Raw genomic sequence first — 16,301 nt, forward strand, 5'->3', positions numbered from 1 at the left:
CATGGCTAAACCAAAAAATCAATCAAACAAACAAAGCTACCTTAACTTTTGCCTTCTGATATTTCATTAATCATCAATAATTTGAAAAATTCTTCACCTTGTCATGTTCTGACTGCTCTCATTCATAATCTCCGTGTTATCCTTGTTGATTCTTGCTAGTGCGTACAAGAGCACTTACTAATTCTGTTCTAATTAGCATGTAATCATGGAGAAGATTAACCCAAAACATAGGTTGAACAAGACCAGATGAAGATAAAGATTTGCCTTTCAACTTCAACATATCCATGGAACACATTTTAAAGGTAGATTTACTATTAACTTGTACCTCAATAGTGCCTCTCGTTAAACTACTTCGGTCAACTAATTAGGCACCAGCTTGAGAAAACTTGGAAGTCTAGACACATGGAGCCTGCCTTTCAAGTGGAACACAATGTGTTTACCACAGCAATACAATACTTCATTCAAGTATACAATGGAAAGAAGTATTTTATAACCAAATTGTACAAGGTAAGAATTGTAAATAAGTAAGCTACAGCAATACACTGAAGTTCTTAGCTAGTCAGAACCTAAGAATTGCTTCCTAAAGTCTTCAAAATTGTAACAAAGCTCTTTGATAACTATAGCCATTTACAATTTTAAGGTTAAAAACACCAAGATGCCTTTGGATTACTAATTTTTAGGGACCTGCTGCTGACCTAGTGCTCAGCAAAGTACTCAGGAATCTCCCACCATCCTCAAGGACAGCAAGGAACCAAACAGGAACTGGTGAAATGAGTGGACAGCTGCTTAAGGTAGCCAGAAGAAACAAAACAAAACAAAAGTTGATGAAGACAATGGTCTGAGAAAATCTGAGAATATCAAACAACTACCCTGACTTCTGTCCTGGTCCCAAACAGTCGGGTGAGCACTGCCGGGGTAGCTGGATGCTCCTCCCAGCTCTGAGGTCTCACATTCAGTGGCCCTTACAATAGGTGCCTCAGCCAGCACAGCCCCAGCACTTCCCATCTCCAAACCCTCAAGTAGTCAATGGGGAAAGCTTTGTTGCCAGTCCTGCTCTGTACTCATTAACACAAAGCAGGGCAATTTCAATGGGAAAAAGATTTTCCTGAAATAACTAGACGCTAAAATGATCTTCCAAGATACGTGAGATCTGAGTGCAGCTTTCTGCTCTGGGCCTCCCTACTGGTTAGCTCTTTGCTTCCTTCCTAGAACACTCTTACACTGTTTTGCCCTGTTGGTGCACAGTTTTCTCTGCCACAGCATGGCTTAGGCTTACTTTCTTTTGTGGATTATTGCCTATGAGTCACGCAGGTCTGTTCTTAATGGAGAAGGACTGGCGAGCTCTGCAACAATCTGCTTTGAAAGATCAACAATATCTTAAGGCAAATCCTTCGGTAAACATAAGATCCCCTGACCTTCAGCAGGCATGGAGGCCTGTCAGTTCTCATTTCAGGTCAGACATTTACATGGGGCAAAAAAATGAAAACAAGTAACAGGCTTTGTGCATTACGGGGTTAGAGTTTGAGCCCTGGGACTAGTGATCTGCAGAACACAGACCTTTGCACTCCAGACAAAAAAAAAAGAACAAAAATCCTTTGTGTCCTGTGAAAACAGTTATCTTTCCTCATATATTCTTGTCCCGATGGCTCTCACCTTACAACTGTAGTCCCTTTTCTCACCAGCAAAGTGAAAATGCACTCTTAAATTGCTTTCCATTGCTTTATAACATACACTTAGTAATAAAATGAGGCAAACCTAAAACCCAGTCATTTTATTTTATATAATCAGATATTACTTTGAATTAAACATCAAGTGCTAAGACTTTTCCTTCTATCTCATTGACATTTAGATAAGAAAATGTCACAGCTATTGAGAGAAGCAACACTGCTTGGCCCTTCAGTAGGATTAGAGTTTTAGAAAGGTAGGAGCAGCAGAACTCACAAGACTGAAATTTGCTTTCATTAGTAGTAAAAGCCTCTCACAGCCCTGGCCTGCTGAGAATTTAGCTTAATTCAGTCTGCTAAATAGCACACACAGAAATCAAGGATTACATATTCTGTTTTCTTAGAAGATTTCTCAGCTGGATTGATACATGGAGATTTTGGGCTTCTTCAAGTACTATGACAAATTTGCTTTATATTCATGCAGTAGGATTGTCGGTGTGCAAACGCCTGCACCCATGCATGCATATGGGGGAGGATGTATATTTGTGTGTTTGCAAGTATTCACATAAGAGGAAAATAATGCGCGCACACATGGACACACAAGCCTAGATGTGACAAAAGATTGTCTAGAGTTACTCAACACAACTGAAATTAACACCTTACTCAAATATCTTTATTTACTTCAAATGAGGTATTTTTTTTTTTTTTTTTTTTCAGAGAAGGAATACTTATGTGACACTGACCTCCAGATAGTTACTATTTGTATTATGGTAGCACAGATGAGATTCCAGCCCACTTATGCTGTACAATAAAATTTGAACAAGCAAAACCAATTAGTCTCCTATCCAAAGAGATTGTACATTAATTCATTTGACTATTGAGATGGATGAAGTTTATAAGTATAGACACTATGTGTCCAGGTCCGTGTTTTTGAGAGGTACTCACCTGATCAGAAGCATAGGCCACTAGCCTGCCCATGATGTCTGCCTCAGTTAGCTCAGGGTTTTCTGACTGCACCCGCCTAATAGTTTTTGTTCTTGCAGCAAGCAGTGAAATCAGGGTGGCCTCGCTTGCACTTCCCTGTGGGACAAATTAAAGGAAAGTTCAAAAGGAAGACATTCCAAACGAAAGATATGTTTTTTTTTTGTGTATGAATTTGCGAAGTTGGTAACAGAAACTGCACATGAGAAACTGCGGAATCTCATGCTTCCTAAGAGTATGTGTGACAGCAAGGGAGGAAACTCTGTTTGACTTTTGTCTTGGTTTCCCTAATGCCTCTGTTAGTCTGCTCTCTGTAATTTCTATGCATGTTCGATTTAGGCACCAACCTTGCAATCAGTGCTAGAAAGCAGGACTCACAGGTTTAAAGGCATGTAAAAAGACTCTCAAGAACCAGACATTGATCATCTATTAACTGGTAGCAATGGCAGAGTAACTGTTGATTTCTGTTACTCTGGATTTCCACACATTTAACTTCAATTAGAATCTGACTGACAACATTTATTTCTGTCAGGCAACGTGCGTAACTGCATAGCTTATTTAATATTTAGAGTTACCCCGAGCAAGTCAATTATTGTGGTCAAAAGAGAAAAAAAGCACAGAAAAAGTGATTCAATATAGCTGGCTGGTTTTCAAAGTATTAGTTAATATACTTTCCCTTCATCGAAAACACAGATTAAAGGAACAGTCACCTGGTATCTCTGAATTGCACTGTGACTAACAAAACATAAGGAGTTTAAATTGTGTATTGGATACTTTGTGACAATAAAGGGGGAAATTTTTATTAACTGTTCCGTAAATTTCATGGGAGAATACAAGTTTCCACAAGTTATTTTGTCTATTTTTCTCTAGAACAGGCAGATGAAACGTGCTTTAAACTGCTCTTTTAAACTCCAAGAAACATTTTGTAAGCACATGTTCATAAATGTCAATGCTTTTGGGTGTCCATATGCAAGAGAGAGTTTTTAGGTACTTTCGAAGTTGAGCAATTGTCACGTCAGCCTTCATCTGCCAAGCACGTATCCCTGCAATGAATACAGTTGCTTCTGTTAATGTCTCAGAAATATCCCCAGTCAACAAGCTGGTTTTGGAGTGATGTTTCTTATTCTGTACCAAAATTCTACCCTCCCTCTACTGAAGACCTGTGTACACACACTAATTACAAAAAAAACGATTAAATATTTAGGAAGTCTTATTTTTACCCTGGAGATGGGCCTGATTCTACAGATTTCATACAAGAGGATGATCCCAGTGAACTTAGACTTTCTTCTAATTAACACTGAAGTTAGCTGAGCTATTCATTAGAGACAGAGCTGCCTTTTACACGTCAACATCTCAACAGTGAGTAAGCCCTCAATCCAGCTGTAATTGAATGGAGTAAACAGGAAAAATGACAGCCCCTAAACATTTATTAAATGCATTGCCATGCCACCTTACACATGAAGAACTTTCAAAATGTGATTTTATCTTACTTAAGCCAACTAAAAAGCTAGATATCTCAGATAGCCTAATTGTTAAGTGTGCCCTAGTACAGAGAGAGATAAGGTTTATCCAGAAAGCAATAATTCTGATTTAGACAAAAGCCTGGCATGAGGTGAATAGCTTCCCTAAAGGTGCCTTGTTGTGTGTTCAGTGTTTAGCTGACAAAGTGAGGGATGAATCTCACATAGTGTAAGCTTCCTGATGAGAAATTTCTGTCATCAGATCTTTGTTACCAAAACTGTTCCTGCCATGCTCAGCACGCTATTAGATAAGAAAGAGCTGTGAGCTAGATTATGACAACTCAGGTCCTTGGTGGCCAGTTTTCTGAAGATAAAGATATCAAGGAGGTATGAAGAATATTTTAGTCAAGAACATCATCTGTTTGCTGAGACGCTGGTTGGTTTTTGTTTGCTTGTTTGTTTTTGTATATGCACATTTTGTTTTGTTCTCTTACAAGCCATAAATAAACTCCTAAAGAACCCTGCATTACCAGAAGACCATCATAATGGGCCTATCTAATCAGACTATGCTGCCCAAAATACCCTTTCCAGCAATTCAGTAGATGAGCATACTTCTCATTTTTGCAAACTGCTGCAACTTCTTGTGGTGTTCATACAGTTTTTCAGGTAAGTTGTATGTCTGCGTAATGAGGTTGAGCAACATGAAACCTGTGTGCAGGCTTTAGCCTAATTCCATCTTGTACCAGACAAGTCACTCAAAGCAACCTTTCTAAACCTAAGTTCTTCACAGTAAAGGTCACTCTAGCACCCCTGCATTTAATATATGTGAAAAAAATACTGTTACTGTTATTATAATACTTATTTAAGGGGACACTTGAAAATCTTTCAAGTATATGCAAAGGAAATGGCTTTATATATTTTTTTCTTTGTTTTTGGAAACGTAAAGGCCTTGTAAAACTGTTAGTGTCTTTCCAAAACATATAAGGAATATATATGTTTAAGAAATGTGAACAGATACATCCAAGAAAATGGCTGTAGGAAATTCAAAAGGTGAAGGCATTAATTTGAGACCTGGACATTTAAGCCTCCACTATTCTGCAGACTGCCTGGCTGAGGGGGCTCAAGTACAGTCTCAGTCTTCTGAGGAGTGCCACAAGACGTTCTGGCATCCTGGCTGTTGTTCATCCAGGCTGGTGCCTAATCAGCAAATACAACAGTTCTTGCATGAATTTTATTACAGGGAAGCAAGGCTGAACAGGAAAGGGCCTGCCATGCAGCTGAATCTTGCCTCCAGATAGCAAAGCTGGAATATAGCCTAAAGGCACCTGGAAATGCATTTGGGTGTCTCACGATAGATAGAGGTTTCTTTACTCTGCCTCAGTTTCCATTAGTCACCTTTTTTGAATAACAGTGTTTGCAAAACATGGTTTGTAAGGTCATTTTATTCATTTGGCACCATTCTTTCACTAAATAATTTTGAGGAAAAAATCCCTTGGTTCTTGAAGTCCTCGGCTTACTGACAAGAAAGATAAATCCAGAGTGTTTCTTGCCAGACCAAAGATAGGCTGAGTCTAATTTTGTTTCACTCTTAAAATACTTTTTCTTTGCAGTTTAAAGAAAACTCTTTAAAATTCAAAGTATGTACACTTTTCAGCAGTTTATCTAGAATGAACAGCAGGATATGTGTGCTATGTTCAGACAAGCTTCAGGAAGAAAGTTGCTTTCTCATTTTTAAAAGCTGTTTTTGTCTCCTCTTGAATGCTGTATTCTGCATTAAGTGAAGGATGATGATACCTTTCCTTTTACCGCAGGCAAACAAAGGTTGCCATGGCAAGCAGGCTCAAGAGGCGGAAAAAATATCAGTAAGAGCTGATGTTCATGTCCACCAGAGCTCTGAACTGAAATTTTCTTTCATCTTCTGCCATTTTCAAGTGTCATCCTGCTCACAACAACAAAGTGCTTCATATTGACATAGACTTTCAGATGTAATTAAGAGCTAATTTTCACAGGCTCCGTTTTACCCAATACTACAATAATTACTTGGTATTTACCAAGGGAATGACTGGCACTTTCACACGCTCATGTTGCTTTTGCCTCATGCTCTCTTATTTATATCATTATTGTTTCAAGAGCAAGACAAGAAGATATGCAGCACAAATGACTTCATCATAAGCAGGAACACAGAGCATACTTTCGATTCTTGAAACTGATTGGTATCTGATGAAAATTATGGGCAATCCAGCACTGTCAGCCTGGAAGGGCAGTATTTCCTCCTGATAACTATCAGGCATAATTGCTTACTTTCACTGGTACAAAATAAATACCAGAGATGCATGACGAAAGCTGGGTTTCTTGAACATAGCCCCCTCCCTTGTAACTGTAACGAAAAAGGTCCTAATGGAGCAAGCAGGATGAGTAAAGAGTTACTCTGCAGACACACTGGTGTAGGTGCAGGTCCACCTAGGAGAATTAGAGCAGTCGAGTTAAACTCATATTGCCTGGAAAGGTGTTAGGCAGAATTTATTGAAATATGCTGTAGGCATTTGCAGCTGAGATAAAAGAAAGAAGCCTCCACTTTTAGCATGAAGTTCAGATGTATTTTAGAAGCCTATCTTGGGATAAAACAGATTGTGCCCTCATCTCCAATCACAAGGCTTCAGAGATTATCAAAGGAGCACAGAAAAACTATTTAAAATTCAACCCTTACCACAGAAAATATCTATTTTAATTAGATGAATAGAGTGACCAAAGTCTGTTCATTTGTAGAAATACCATGCACTAGAGGAGCAAGCCAAGGCTGACAAATACACTAGCTTTACTATACATGCAAGTTTGTCCATTGACAATATATTCATTATCGTACAGATAGTCTGTTCAGACATTGTAGGCTTTCATTAAGCAGTCATCTTTCCAAAAGTGGTTTTGTTTTGTTTTTTTAAGATAATATAATTCTCAGGCTACAATGCAGTATCTAATGACAGAACCCTTTACGCTCAAATTTTAAGCATCTTCATTTTATTCTAACTTTCCAATATTTCACTTTATTATATAAGGAAAACTTCTTAAAATCATGTCAACTTATTTGAAAAAGATTTATAGATTTTTTTAGTATGTTATTTCTACATATAGTAGATTCTCTGCTATATTCTTCTCCGTTGCTTAATCTCTGACACTTTTCTTAAAAAATAAATAAATAAATAAAAGAAGAAGAAGAAGAAAGGAAGGCTGTTTTGGAACCTGAGTGAAGCAAATACTTAAATATGTTTAACATGATCTTCATGGAAGACTTTGTAACTCCTTTTCATGGTGGTCTATGCATAATCCTCAGGTATATTTCTAGTTGTGAAGGGTTTTGTTGTTGTTGTTGTTTATTATAATTATTTTCAAGCATTTTTACTGCACATTGCTACTAACCTTCCCAGTGTTCACTTCACCTTATCAAAAAATTAAAGTTCAATCTTATGTGATTTTTCAACATCATTATTTGAATTTTAAGCACATATTGTGCTGTTAAATTGAGCTACTAACAATTTTTCATGGAGAAGAGAATCTGAGAGCTTTGTTTTGTTCATTACTTTCATGAATGTTCCTACTCACCTATCATCATTCTCACAGTGGATCAGTCTTTCGGAAAACTTGAAAGGAAGCCAGGTGGCAGAAAAAAAAAATCTTTCCTTTATTAGTGTAAAACCTTCATTGGTATGAAGGTTTTACAAAATCATAAGGACCACATATTTTACCTGTATTCTTTTTTCATGTCCGCTATTACCTGAATGACTCCTCCACCTTGTCCATCTTTCCCAGCTAAAAATTCTTCAGGCAAATTAATCATCTTCCCTAGCCAATCCAGCATGACAGTCTCCAGCTCTGTGCATGCTGGACTTGCAGCCTGCATTGAAAAACAGAAAAGAGGGAATAACCTCATGAGGGCACGAAGAGAAATAGAATCCACCAGAACAAGTCTCTCTCTTTCTCCCTCTGTCTTTAGACTACAGAGAAAGAGACTAGTTCCATCAACAAAGTTAGAGACCTGAAGGCCACTTTGTGCATAGTGTTCCTAATACTTATTTAGGAATGTCAGACTGGACCTCACATAGAACCATGACTGTCAAATGTCAAAACTAGGATTTACATCTTAACTGTTGTTTTTTTTTTTCCCCACATCCAGTACCAACCCTTTCTGAGAAGAGCCCATCTGATATGAATGTGGTTTTTTAAACATAGTTCACCATTCATCCTGATGACACATTAAATAACACCACCAGGTGATAGGCAACAGAGTCATACTATTTAATGAGTTACCAGTAAACTTGTACTGCTACTACTAGTTTGTTGATTTTTCAGGGACAAGAGGAAAATAGCCTTTTACTACTGGAACCATTCAGAGCATCTAAATGAAAACACTTAATTAGTCAAGGAAACTTACCAATAAAACTAGTACTGTGACTTCGCTGCTATTAATCAATGATTTCATTGAAGAATGTTACTGAAATGCTTAAAATCATAATACCCTGATAAACTTACCCAAGAGAAGCCCACGCATCCTATTCCACCACATAATATGTCTGCAAGAAGAGCTGGGAAGGAGCTGGCTGAAGGGAAATAGGCAAAGAAGTATGGACTGTGCCAGTGAGTCACCTGTAATAAGGGAAAAATAGTTGTTTTTAAATAATGCAGGAAGGAGAAAAAATTATCACAAAATCAGAAAAAGGATTGGAGGCTGGGACCAGTCATCAGTTCCCTACTGATGTAGGCTGGCTGTAACACAGTATCATATTTTTTAGAAAAGCTTAGCTTTTTTTGTTTTGTTTTGATCTCCCTTTTACTCAAATTAGAAAGAAAATATTCAACTGAACTTAGTTCTTGTCCCCACCTCCCAACAATCCCCAAATTAGAACTCTCCACTTGTCTGCCTAGAAGATAAGGACTGCATGGGCAGTGGCAGTGTGAATTTCTGTTCAGGGTGATGTTCTTAATCCTCTGTTTTCAGGGACCCTCCAGGGTATTTTGTTCTTCGATTTCTGTGACACAACAGACTTAGCAAGGGTGTTTTTAGTGTAGCAGAGGTCCACAGAACTCTCTTGCCCATGCTGTGGTGTTATTTGATAAAATTCATGCACCAAATCTAGCTAAATAGACCCTCCTTCCAAAGTGAAAGAATCCATTCCAGTATCCAATACTTTCTGCAGAAAGTTACACTATCATCTTCCGATAACAGATTATGATTTATGTACAATGCCAATTTGTACATATTAATGTAAGAACACCACAATAACTGCACAAAATCTAGTGAATTGCTTTGCAACAGCCATATTAAGAATTACTTCATGTAACATCTAAGCAATTTTTAAGAATTTGTGAGATACTTGATAGTGCTCCACAACTCCAGTCTAATAAAATTTGAAAACAGGAAATGCACTGCCACACTGTAATGCTCAGTGGAAATAGCATGATACAATATGTTTGATGAAAACAGCTTTCATATTCAAGATAAAAGGCAAATTTAAGACGATTTGCTTCTAGAGGACTAGGCGGATTATAAGCAAGAATTCAGTAGAATGTATGAAAGCTTTTCCTTGGCTAGAAATCCAGAGACTGCTGAGTTATTGAAGCTAGCCTCATTTTTCACTGTTTTTTTTTTTTTGGTTTTTTTTTTTTTTTGATACTGGAGTTCTTCTGTTACAGCTGGAGGATAGTTAAGAGCTTGCTTGAGCTTGATGGTTTCCTTCTGCATTCCCACCTCAGACAAATTTTTACCTTTCACACTCCCCTCTCTTGTACTCTGTGATAAGGTTTCTGGAGCTAACTCAGGGATAACTGCACTGCACTGTTCTGTGGGCTGAAATACCCCTTATATATATATACATATATAAAATGAAATATTTATGTGTATATATATATATATGTAATTCATTTATATATATATAATTAATTTTTATATAGATAATGAAACAGATATCACTTTCTCTACTGCAGTATAGCATACATAATATTTCAGATGTCTCTACCCTTTCACATGAAACCAGCTCCTACCCACTACCATTTTCTGTTATTTAAATTAGCAACATACATGCTATATATTTGATTTCACTCATCCAAACCTTCTCAAATCATGTATCCAAAGACAAGCCAATCTGAATATTTTTGACTATCTGTCTTATATACAGCCAGGATCTTTGCTGTAACGAAGGTTTAGGGGACTTGTGGCAGTCACCTTTCACAAATCAGAAAAAAAAATGGTGTGGGACTTGGTTATTAACAGCAAAACAATAACCAGATTAAAAATACCCAATATACAGCAGCTCCTGATAGGACCCACATGCACAGACTTTCACTGACATCCATAACAAGCCAGGGCTGCCGCTGTTCATCTCCCCAGCTATAATCCTCTGTGATCTGTAAGACTTGTAACATTCATCTTGGGTTAATCAAGTTAAACTGCCTACTTGCTGGGAGCCATTTGTTTGATGAAACACAGCAGATTCCAGTTGTACCACTCACATAAAGTGAAAAAGTCAAAAGCCCTAGAGCCAGTGCAGCTGTGGTTCTTCCTCTCCTTCTGCCTCCCCTCCCCCCTTCATGTGAATCAGCTGTAAAATTCATTTCTTTTGCCATGTTGGAAGAGACAGAATCAAATATTGCAAATAGTGTGACATAATTGATGCTTGTTTGTTCATCCCTCTGCTGATAAACACTGATACATAAGTGTCTTGGGCTCAGAATTACCACTGTAATGCTTCTTGAACACATTTTATTTCCCAGATCTCATCTAAGGATGCTTTTTTTCCGTGGCTTGCTTAGTCTGAACAAGATAGTTCCCTTACCACATAGGAGGGGTAGATGCTTCAACCGAAAGTTCATAGATTAATGGATCCAGAGGGGGGCAAATTAGTGTCTTTGGTACCACTTGCAGTCAAAACTAAACTTGACCATTTTTGTCTCTAAAAAAGAAGGAGATCTATTTGCAGAGAAAAAAAGCTAGTCTCAGAGAGAAATGTGCTCTCACTGATATCTTTGTATCCAGATCCCTTCCACCTTGGCTTCCTGCTGTGGAGATCAGAGTCCAGCAGTTGTTTCCTCAGTCCGTGTGTTAATATAAGAAACTTAGCACCTTTATGTTCATTACCATTTAATGGACTGCTCTTTCAGGGTCTACATCCAATTTCACAAGAAGTCTTCATAAAGAATTTCACCTCTCAAGAATGCTTATTCTCCTTTTGGGTAAAGACAGCATTGGACACATCGTTATTGCTTTTCACAATTGATTGATCTTTGGTCATCTGATGGAATACCATGTTCACCTTTTCAGCCATCAAACAGTAGCAAATATCTGAACACAGCAGAGGTGTCAAGAAGAAACAAGAATCACTTGTGGGACTGATAGCTTATGAGCAATGTGAGATTTTACAACCTCTGTCATACTACTTATTCTCTCTGAAGATGCCCCATTCCTCATTTATAAACTGGAAATATGACATTCCTGAATAAAACATTAGAAGAGCACTACAGCTAAAAACACTAGGTGTACTTACAGTTGTTAATCTTGTCAGGAAAAGCATGGGAAGAAGATGAAGGGAAAATATAATGGGGATAGACTGTCCCTACAGCCCATTTCAGAAGCCCCTAAAATCAATTACAAAGAGTTTTAAAGGTGTCTAAAACAAATGTTAACAGTTCTTCCTATCCTACATTCTTCTTATACTCCCTGCCTCTGTATGTTTTTACAGTTCCATCATTTTCACACTTTGGCTTCTGTGGACACAGCTAACGGAGGCAGCCACCAGATGCAGCAGTTTGTGCAGCAGTATATGCAGAAGGGCAGACAGAAACCGCCAGAAACCCTGCTAAGGTTATTATGTATAGCCAGTTATTATATACAGCCAAAATAGGCTAACAGCACCCTGGGCCACGTTAGGAAAGCTGTTGCCAGAGGGTCAAGAGAGGTGATCCTTCCCCTCTACTCAGCACTGGTGAGGCCACATCGGCAGTTTTTGTCTGGTGCTGGGGTCTCCAATACAAGAAAGACATGAACATACTGAATTGAGTTCAGTGAAGGGACATGAAGATGGTTCATGGATTGGAGCATCGCTCATATGACAAGAAGCTGAGAGAGCTGTGATTGTTCAGCTTGGAGAAAGCTCAGTAGGGATCTTGTCAAAGTGTATAAATGCATCATGGGAGGGTAAAAAAGATGAAGCCACATTCTTCTCAGTGGTATCCAGTGACAAGACAAAAGGAAATGGGTACAAATTGAAATACAGAAAATTCCACTTAAACATAATTTATTTTATTTTTTACTGTGAGGGTGGTGAAACATTGGAACAGGACAACAGAGTGGTTGTGAAGGCTTCATCCCTGGAGATATTCAACACTTAACTGGTCATGGTGCTCTCTAACTGACCCTGCATTGGACAAGGGCGGGGACTAAATGATCTCCCATCCTCAGCTACCCTATGACTCTGTGATTCTGTGCTCATGTGAGACTTCAATACTTAATATAAACACAGGCAGAATCATAGTTACTGAACTAGGATTTATGTACTCATGCTCATGGTGTCACAAATACCAACATTTCATACCAGAGTAAAGTTTTGGATAGAACATTTTTTTTTTTCTTCAGAATGTATTACTTGTACTAAGTCAATTTATTTGCTATTTATTTGCAAAAAAGAATTTAGGTAAGAGGGAACATGACATGTTGATGACATAATTGGAATTCAATGCCTCACTTTCTATTCTCAAATGATTCATCTCTTATTTTTTAATTTGGTATTATTTTATTGAATGTTCTCAAGTTATTGTGATAGGTTCGAAGCAAAGTGTTTTCTGTTCTACTTCACAGAGAAGAGAATGGTTAGTATTTTCCTCTAGTGAAAAAGAAAAAAAGGCTTTCAAAACTAAACATATTTCAGGATCTAACTACTTTATTATCATTTAGCATGAACATTTGGTATAAACTGTCTTTAAAATGTTATAACAACAATCATATCCATGAGCAGCAAAGTATTTACATATGTTGGCCATAATTCTCTTATCAAATCTGCACTGATTTAATTCTGTCGGATTTAAGATTTCCTCCACAAATCTTTGGGAAGAGTGGAGTGATTTCCATTGACTTTAGTGGAGCTTTTGCCTGTGAAAGGACAGCAGGGTTGGCTCCAAGAGAAACAAGATAAAAACATATCAAATATCAAATATTTACATTGGTCAATGAAAGGGAATTGGTATTACAGTACACTGACTAAACACATTTGCAGAGCAATGATTCCATGTTTAGTCACATAGCAATCGTATCAGCTATCTACATCCAGAGAAGCAATCCAAAATGGTTATTGCAGGGATCCAAAGGAGGGATTCTTTATTAGCATCTATTAATCGTCCAGCCATCTTCAAGCTACTTAGAGTCCTTAGGAGACAAGCATATATTTAAAATAAAAAAGGTATATCGTCAGTGGTAAAACAAGAAGAAAAATTCAGAACTGAGCAAATGCCAGACGCTTTGTTTTGCACTGTCTGTTCAACACTGATCTATCCAAAGACTAATATTTAGGTAGTGGCCATCTGCCTTAAAGTGTACTAGAAGAAGTCAACATTTAGGAGAATAAGTCAACATAAAAAGTACTGGGGAGAATCCTTTCTAGTCAACTCTAATAAAAAGAAGTCTCATAAGACAATTTTAACATTTAAGGATCAGCTTGAAGGAACACTTTATGAACAGCAGACAAATAAAAATCCCATTTTATAAAATATTTAATGTGCTTTGCAAGTAGTAAATATATCACATGAAATTGAAAGTTGGGAAGCTCTGCCTTAACTGATTCAAGAGAGGAAAAGGGATTATTTCCAAAAGCAAGCCTTACATCAGGCAAAAGAATCATTTGATTATTTCTAGCAAGAACAGAAAACATTAGTTGTGTAAAGCGTTGGAACACATTTAACTATGGACATACATCAGACACCTCCCTTTTAAAAGCTAATCAATGTGGGTGTTTCTGTTCATGAAGTCTGCACAGCCTTCACCCACACTTTCCTGAAAGTCTTTGAATACCTAGATGCAGTAATGAATATTGCATTACAGAAACATTTTCCTTACCCCTGGCATAATGATCTTCTCAATGTCTTTAAAGACATCCTCAAAGCTCTCAGGATCCTGGGGTGCACAGTCCGGAATGAGGGGCCTCAGATATCCTGGCTCCACATCTGGGAAGACCTGTCTTTTATCTATCTTCTCCAGGTAATCTGCAACATAGTCCACCATCTCCTTCCCTCTCTTGCGGAACTCTGCAGCATCCATGGGTATCAGAGTTTAGGACTTATCAGAAAAGAAAACCTAAAAAGAAAGAAAAGTCACTTTTGAAAGAAAATATCACTAGTTTCAGAACTGTTATTCAGGTAATTTATAGGATGACTCTCATGGCCTTTTGGAAAAACTAGACCATATGCTTTTATTTTTAATTTCTGCATATTACGCCAATACCCACGCAATGTTGCATTCTGTTTTCCATTCATTCTGGAGTGCATTTCTGTTGCACTCCAGCTTTAGCTGGATATTGCACAGAAGTAAACCAGGCTGCTACGGCTTTGACGTCTACATCATGAAGTAGATTAGATTAACACAGGTAGGCCTTATCTTTATCTCAGAAGAGCAGTAGAGGCACACTGATGAAGATTCATCAATCACAGATTTAATCCCTTCTGCTGCTGGGCGACACAAGAACGTGGCACTGTTCACACATAATGATCAGCTCCCTCTTGCCTTATAAAGAAGAGTTTTAAGGAAATAGCATGCTACATGTTTCTATTGTAATCTATAATAACAAACTATAACAACTACAGTTATCACAGTGATCCACTGTGCTGCCCTGTCATCGTATCTACTTCTTGCCTCTTGTCTTGCTTCAAGATTTAGCTTCTTTACTCTTTCACTGTAAATGCACATGCTATGCCATTTACAACAAAACCTTACTTCTTGTTGAGGTTCAATCAGAATTCACTTAGAGTTGAATCAGAATTCAGTTAGAGTTGATCTGTACTGTATTTTGCAGAAGGAAGAAGCTCTGCCTGGGGCTGTCCCTATTTCCCAGACGTTGGGCAGCAGCACCAGGTACGCTTTGCACCAGGCAGAACGGGGTGAGCACTCCCAAGGAGATGTATGGCTAGGGTGATTGAGCTGGAGTTTGCCAGCAAAGTGCTGTGCAGACATAAACTTATATTGCCAGGGTGCCTGCTCCCGCTGTCCTGGCCCCACCAACTATTGTGCTCAACCAATACAAAGTTGAGACCACAGTTCCTAAAAAGCTCCCAAGCATCTTTATACGCTCAGAGTGAGTGAATAATCCTGTTCCTTGGGATCCAGAAAGAAAATTGGTGAAAGAAACAAGGATACTCGCTGCTGGCATAAATAATTATTACGCTTAGTTCACATACCTTCAGATCTTCACTTTGTAAGGAAATAACTATATTAAGCGTAATATGAATATTATGTAATTAAGAGACAATTTCTTACATATCGGTTATTTCTGCTGAGAATTTATAATTGAGGGCATCACTTTGAGAAAAGAGACCCTTCTGGGCTTTATTGTACTTGAATTAGCACTGTCACATTACAAAAGAAAGACATCATTGATAAACACCATCCTAGAGACATCTCTGCTGCCACAAATAGAGGATCTGGGATTTCTGTGGAGCAGCTGCTGCTGTTATTTAGGAAGGCAGGGTGCTGCTGTAGGTCACGAACCACTTAGGAAAGTGGGGATCTGCACAGGAGAGACTTCCAGCCCCCCAGGGAATAGCTGTTCTTGCCGCTATTGTGTTAGCATTGTATTACTCTCCTTAACCACCATGTAAGTGTTTATTTGGCTCTCTCTCTGTACATTTCTGAAAGGGGAATTAGGACCTTTCTCAGATCTTGCTACTAAATTGCTGGAAACGCATTACCAATTGTCGTTACGGTCCTTCAAGGATCCCGATGGGCAGGTTTGTGTGTCATCTCCCCTTTGAAAGACTGTTTAAGCAAGCAGTTTTGTTTCTCCTCCTTTACGATGATTCTATTTCTTCAATATCCCAAATCCTGAGTGCATTTTCATTTAACATATCTTTAATCACAGTTGAAAATTTTAATAAACTTTCTACATAAATCAGCATTGACTGGGGTAATCAATATGCTTTTCTGTGGCAGCAAACTAATTACACCCAA

General features: G+C 38.1%; 1 protein-coding gene across 3 annotated transcripts in view; it reads right to left on the reverse strand.

Annotated features, from left to right (window-relative positions):
- The window catches only part of DDC (dopa decarboxylase), a 71,068-nt gene that overhangs the window by 33,930 nt on the left and 20,837 nt on the right, over nt 1-16,301 (reverse strand). For all 3 annotated transcript variants that reach the window (XM_066992604.1, XM_066992603.1, XM_066992602.1), the window contains exons 2-5: nt 14,199-14,435; nt 8,630-8,743; nt 7,875-7,994; nt 2,610-2,744 (exon numbers count right to left, since the gene is read on the reverse strand). In XM_066992604.1, coding sequence (XP_066848705.1) covers nt 2,610-2,744; nt 7,875-7,994; nt 8,630-8,743; nt 14,199-14,399 — 570 coding nt within the window. In that variant the 5' untranslated portion in view covers nt 14,400-14,435. The remainder of the gene's footprint in view (nt 1-2,609; nt 2,745-7,874; nt 7,995-8,629; nt 8,744-14,198; nt 14,436-16,301) is intronic.

Source organism: Anser cygnoides, chromosome 2 (genome assembly GCF_040182565.1).
Source record: "Anser cygnoides isolate HZ-2024a breed goose chromosome 2, Taihu_goose_T2T_genome, whole genome shotgun sequence".
NCBI classification, from domain to species: Eukaryota; Metazoa; Chordata; class Aves; order Anseriformes; family Anatidae; genus Anser; species Anser cygnoides.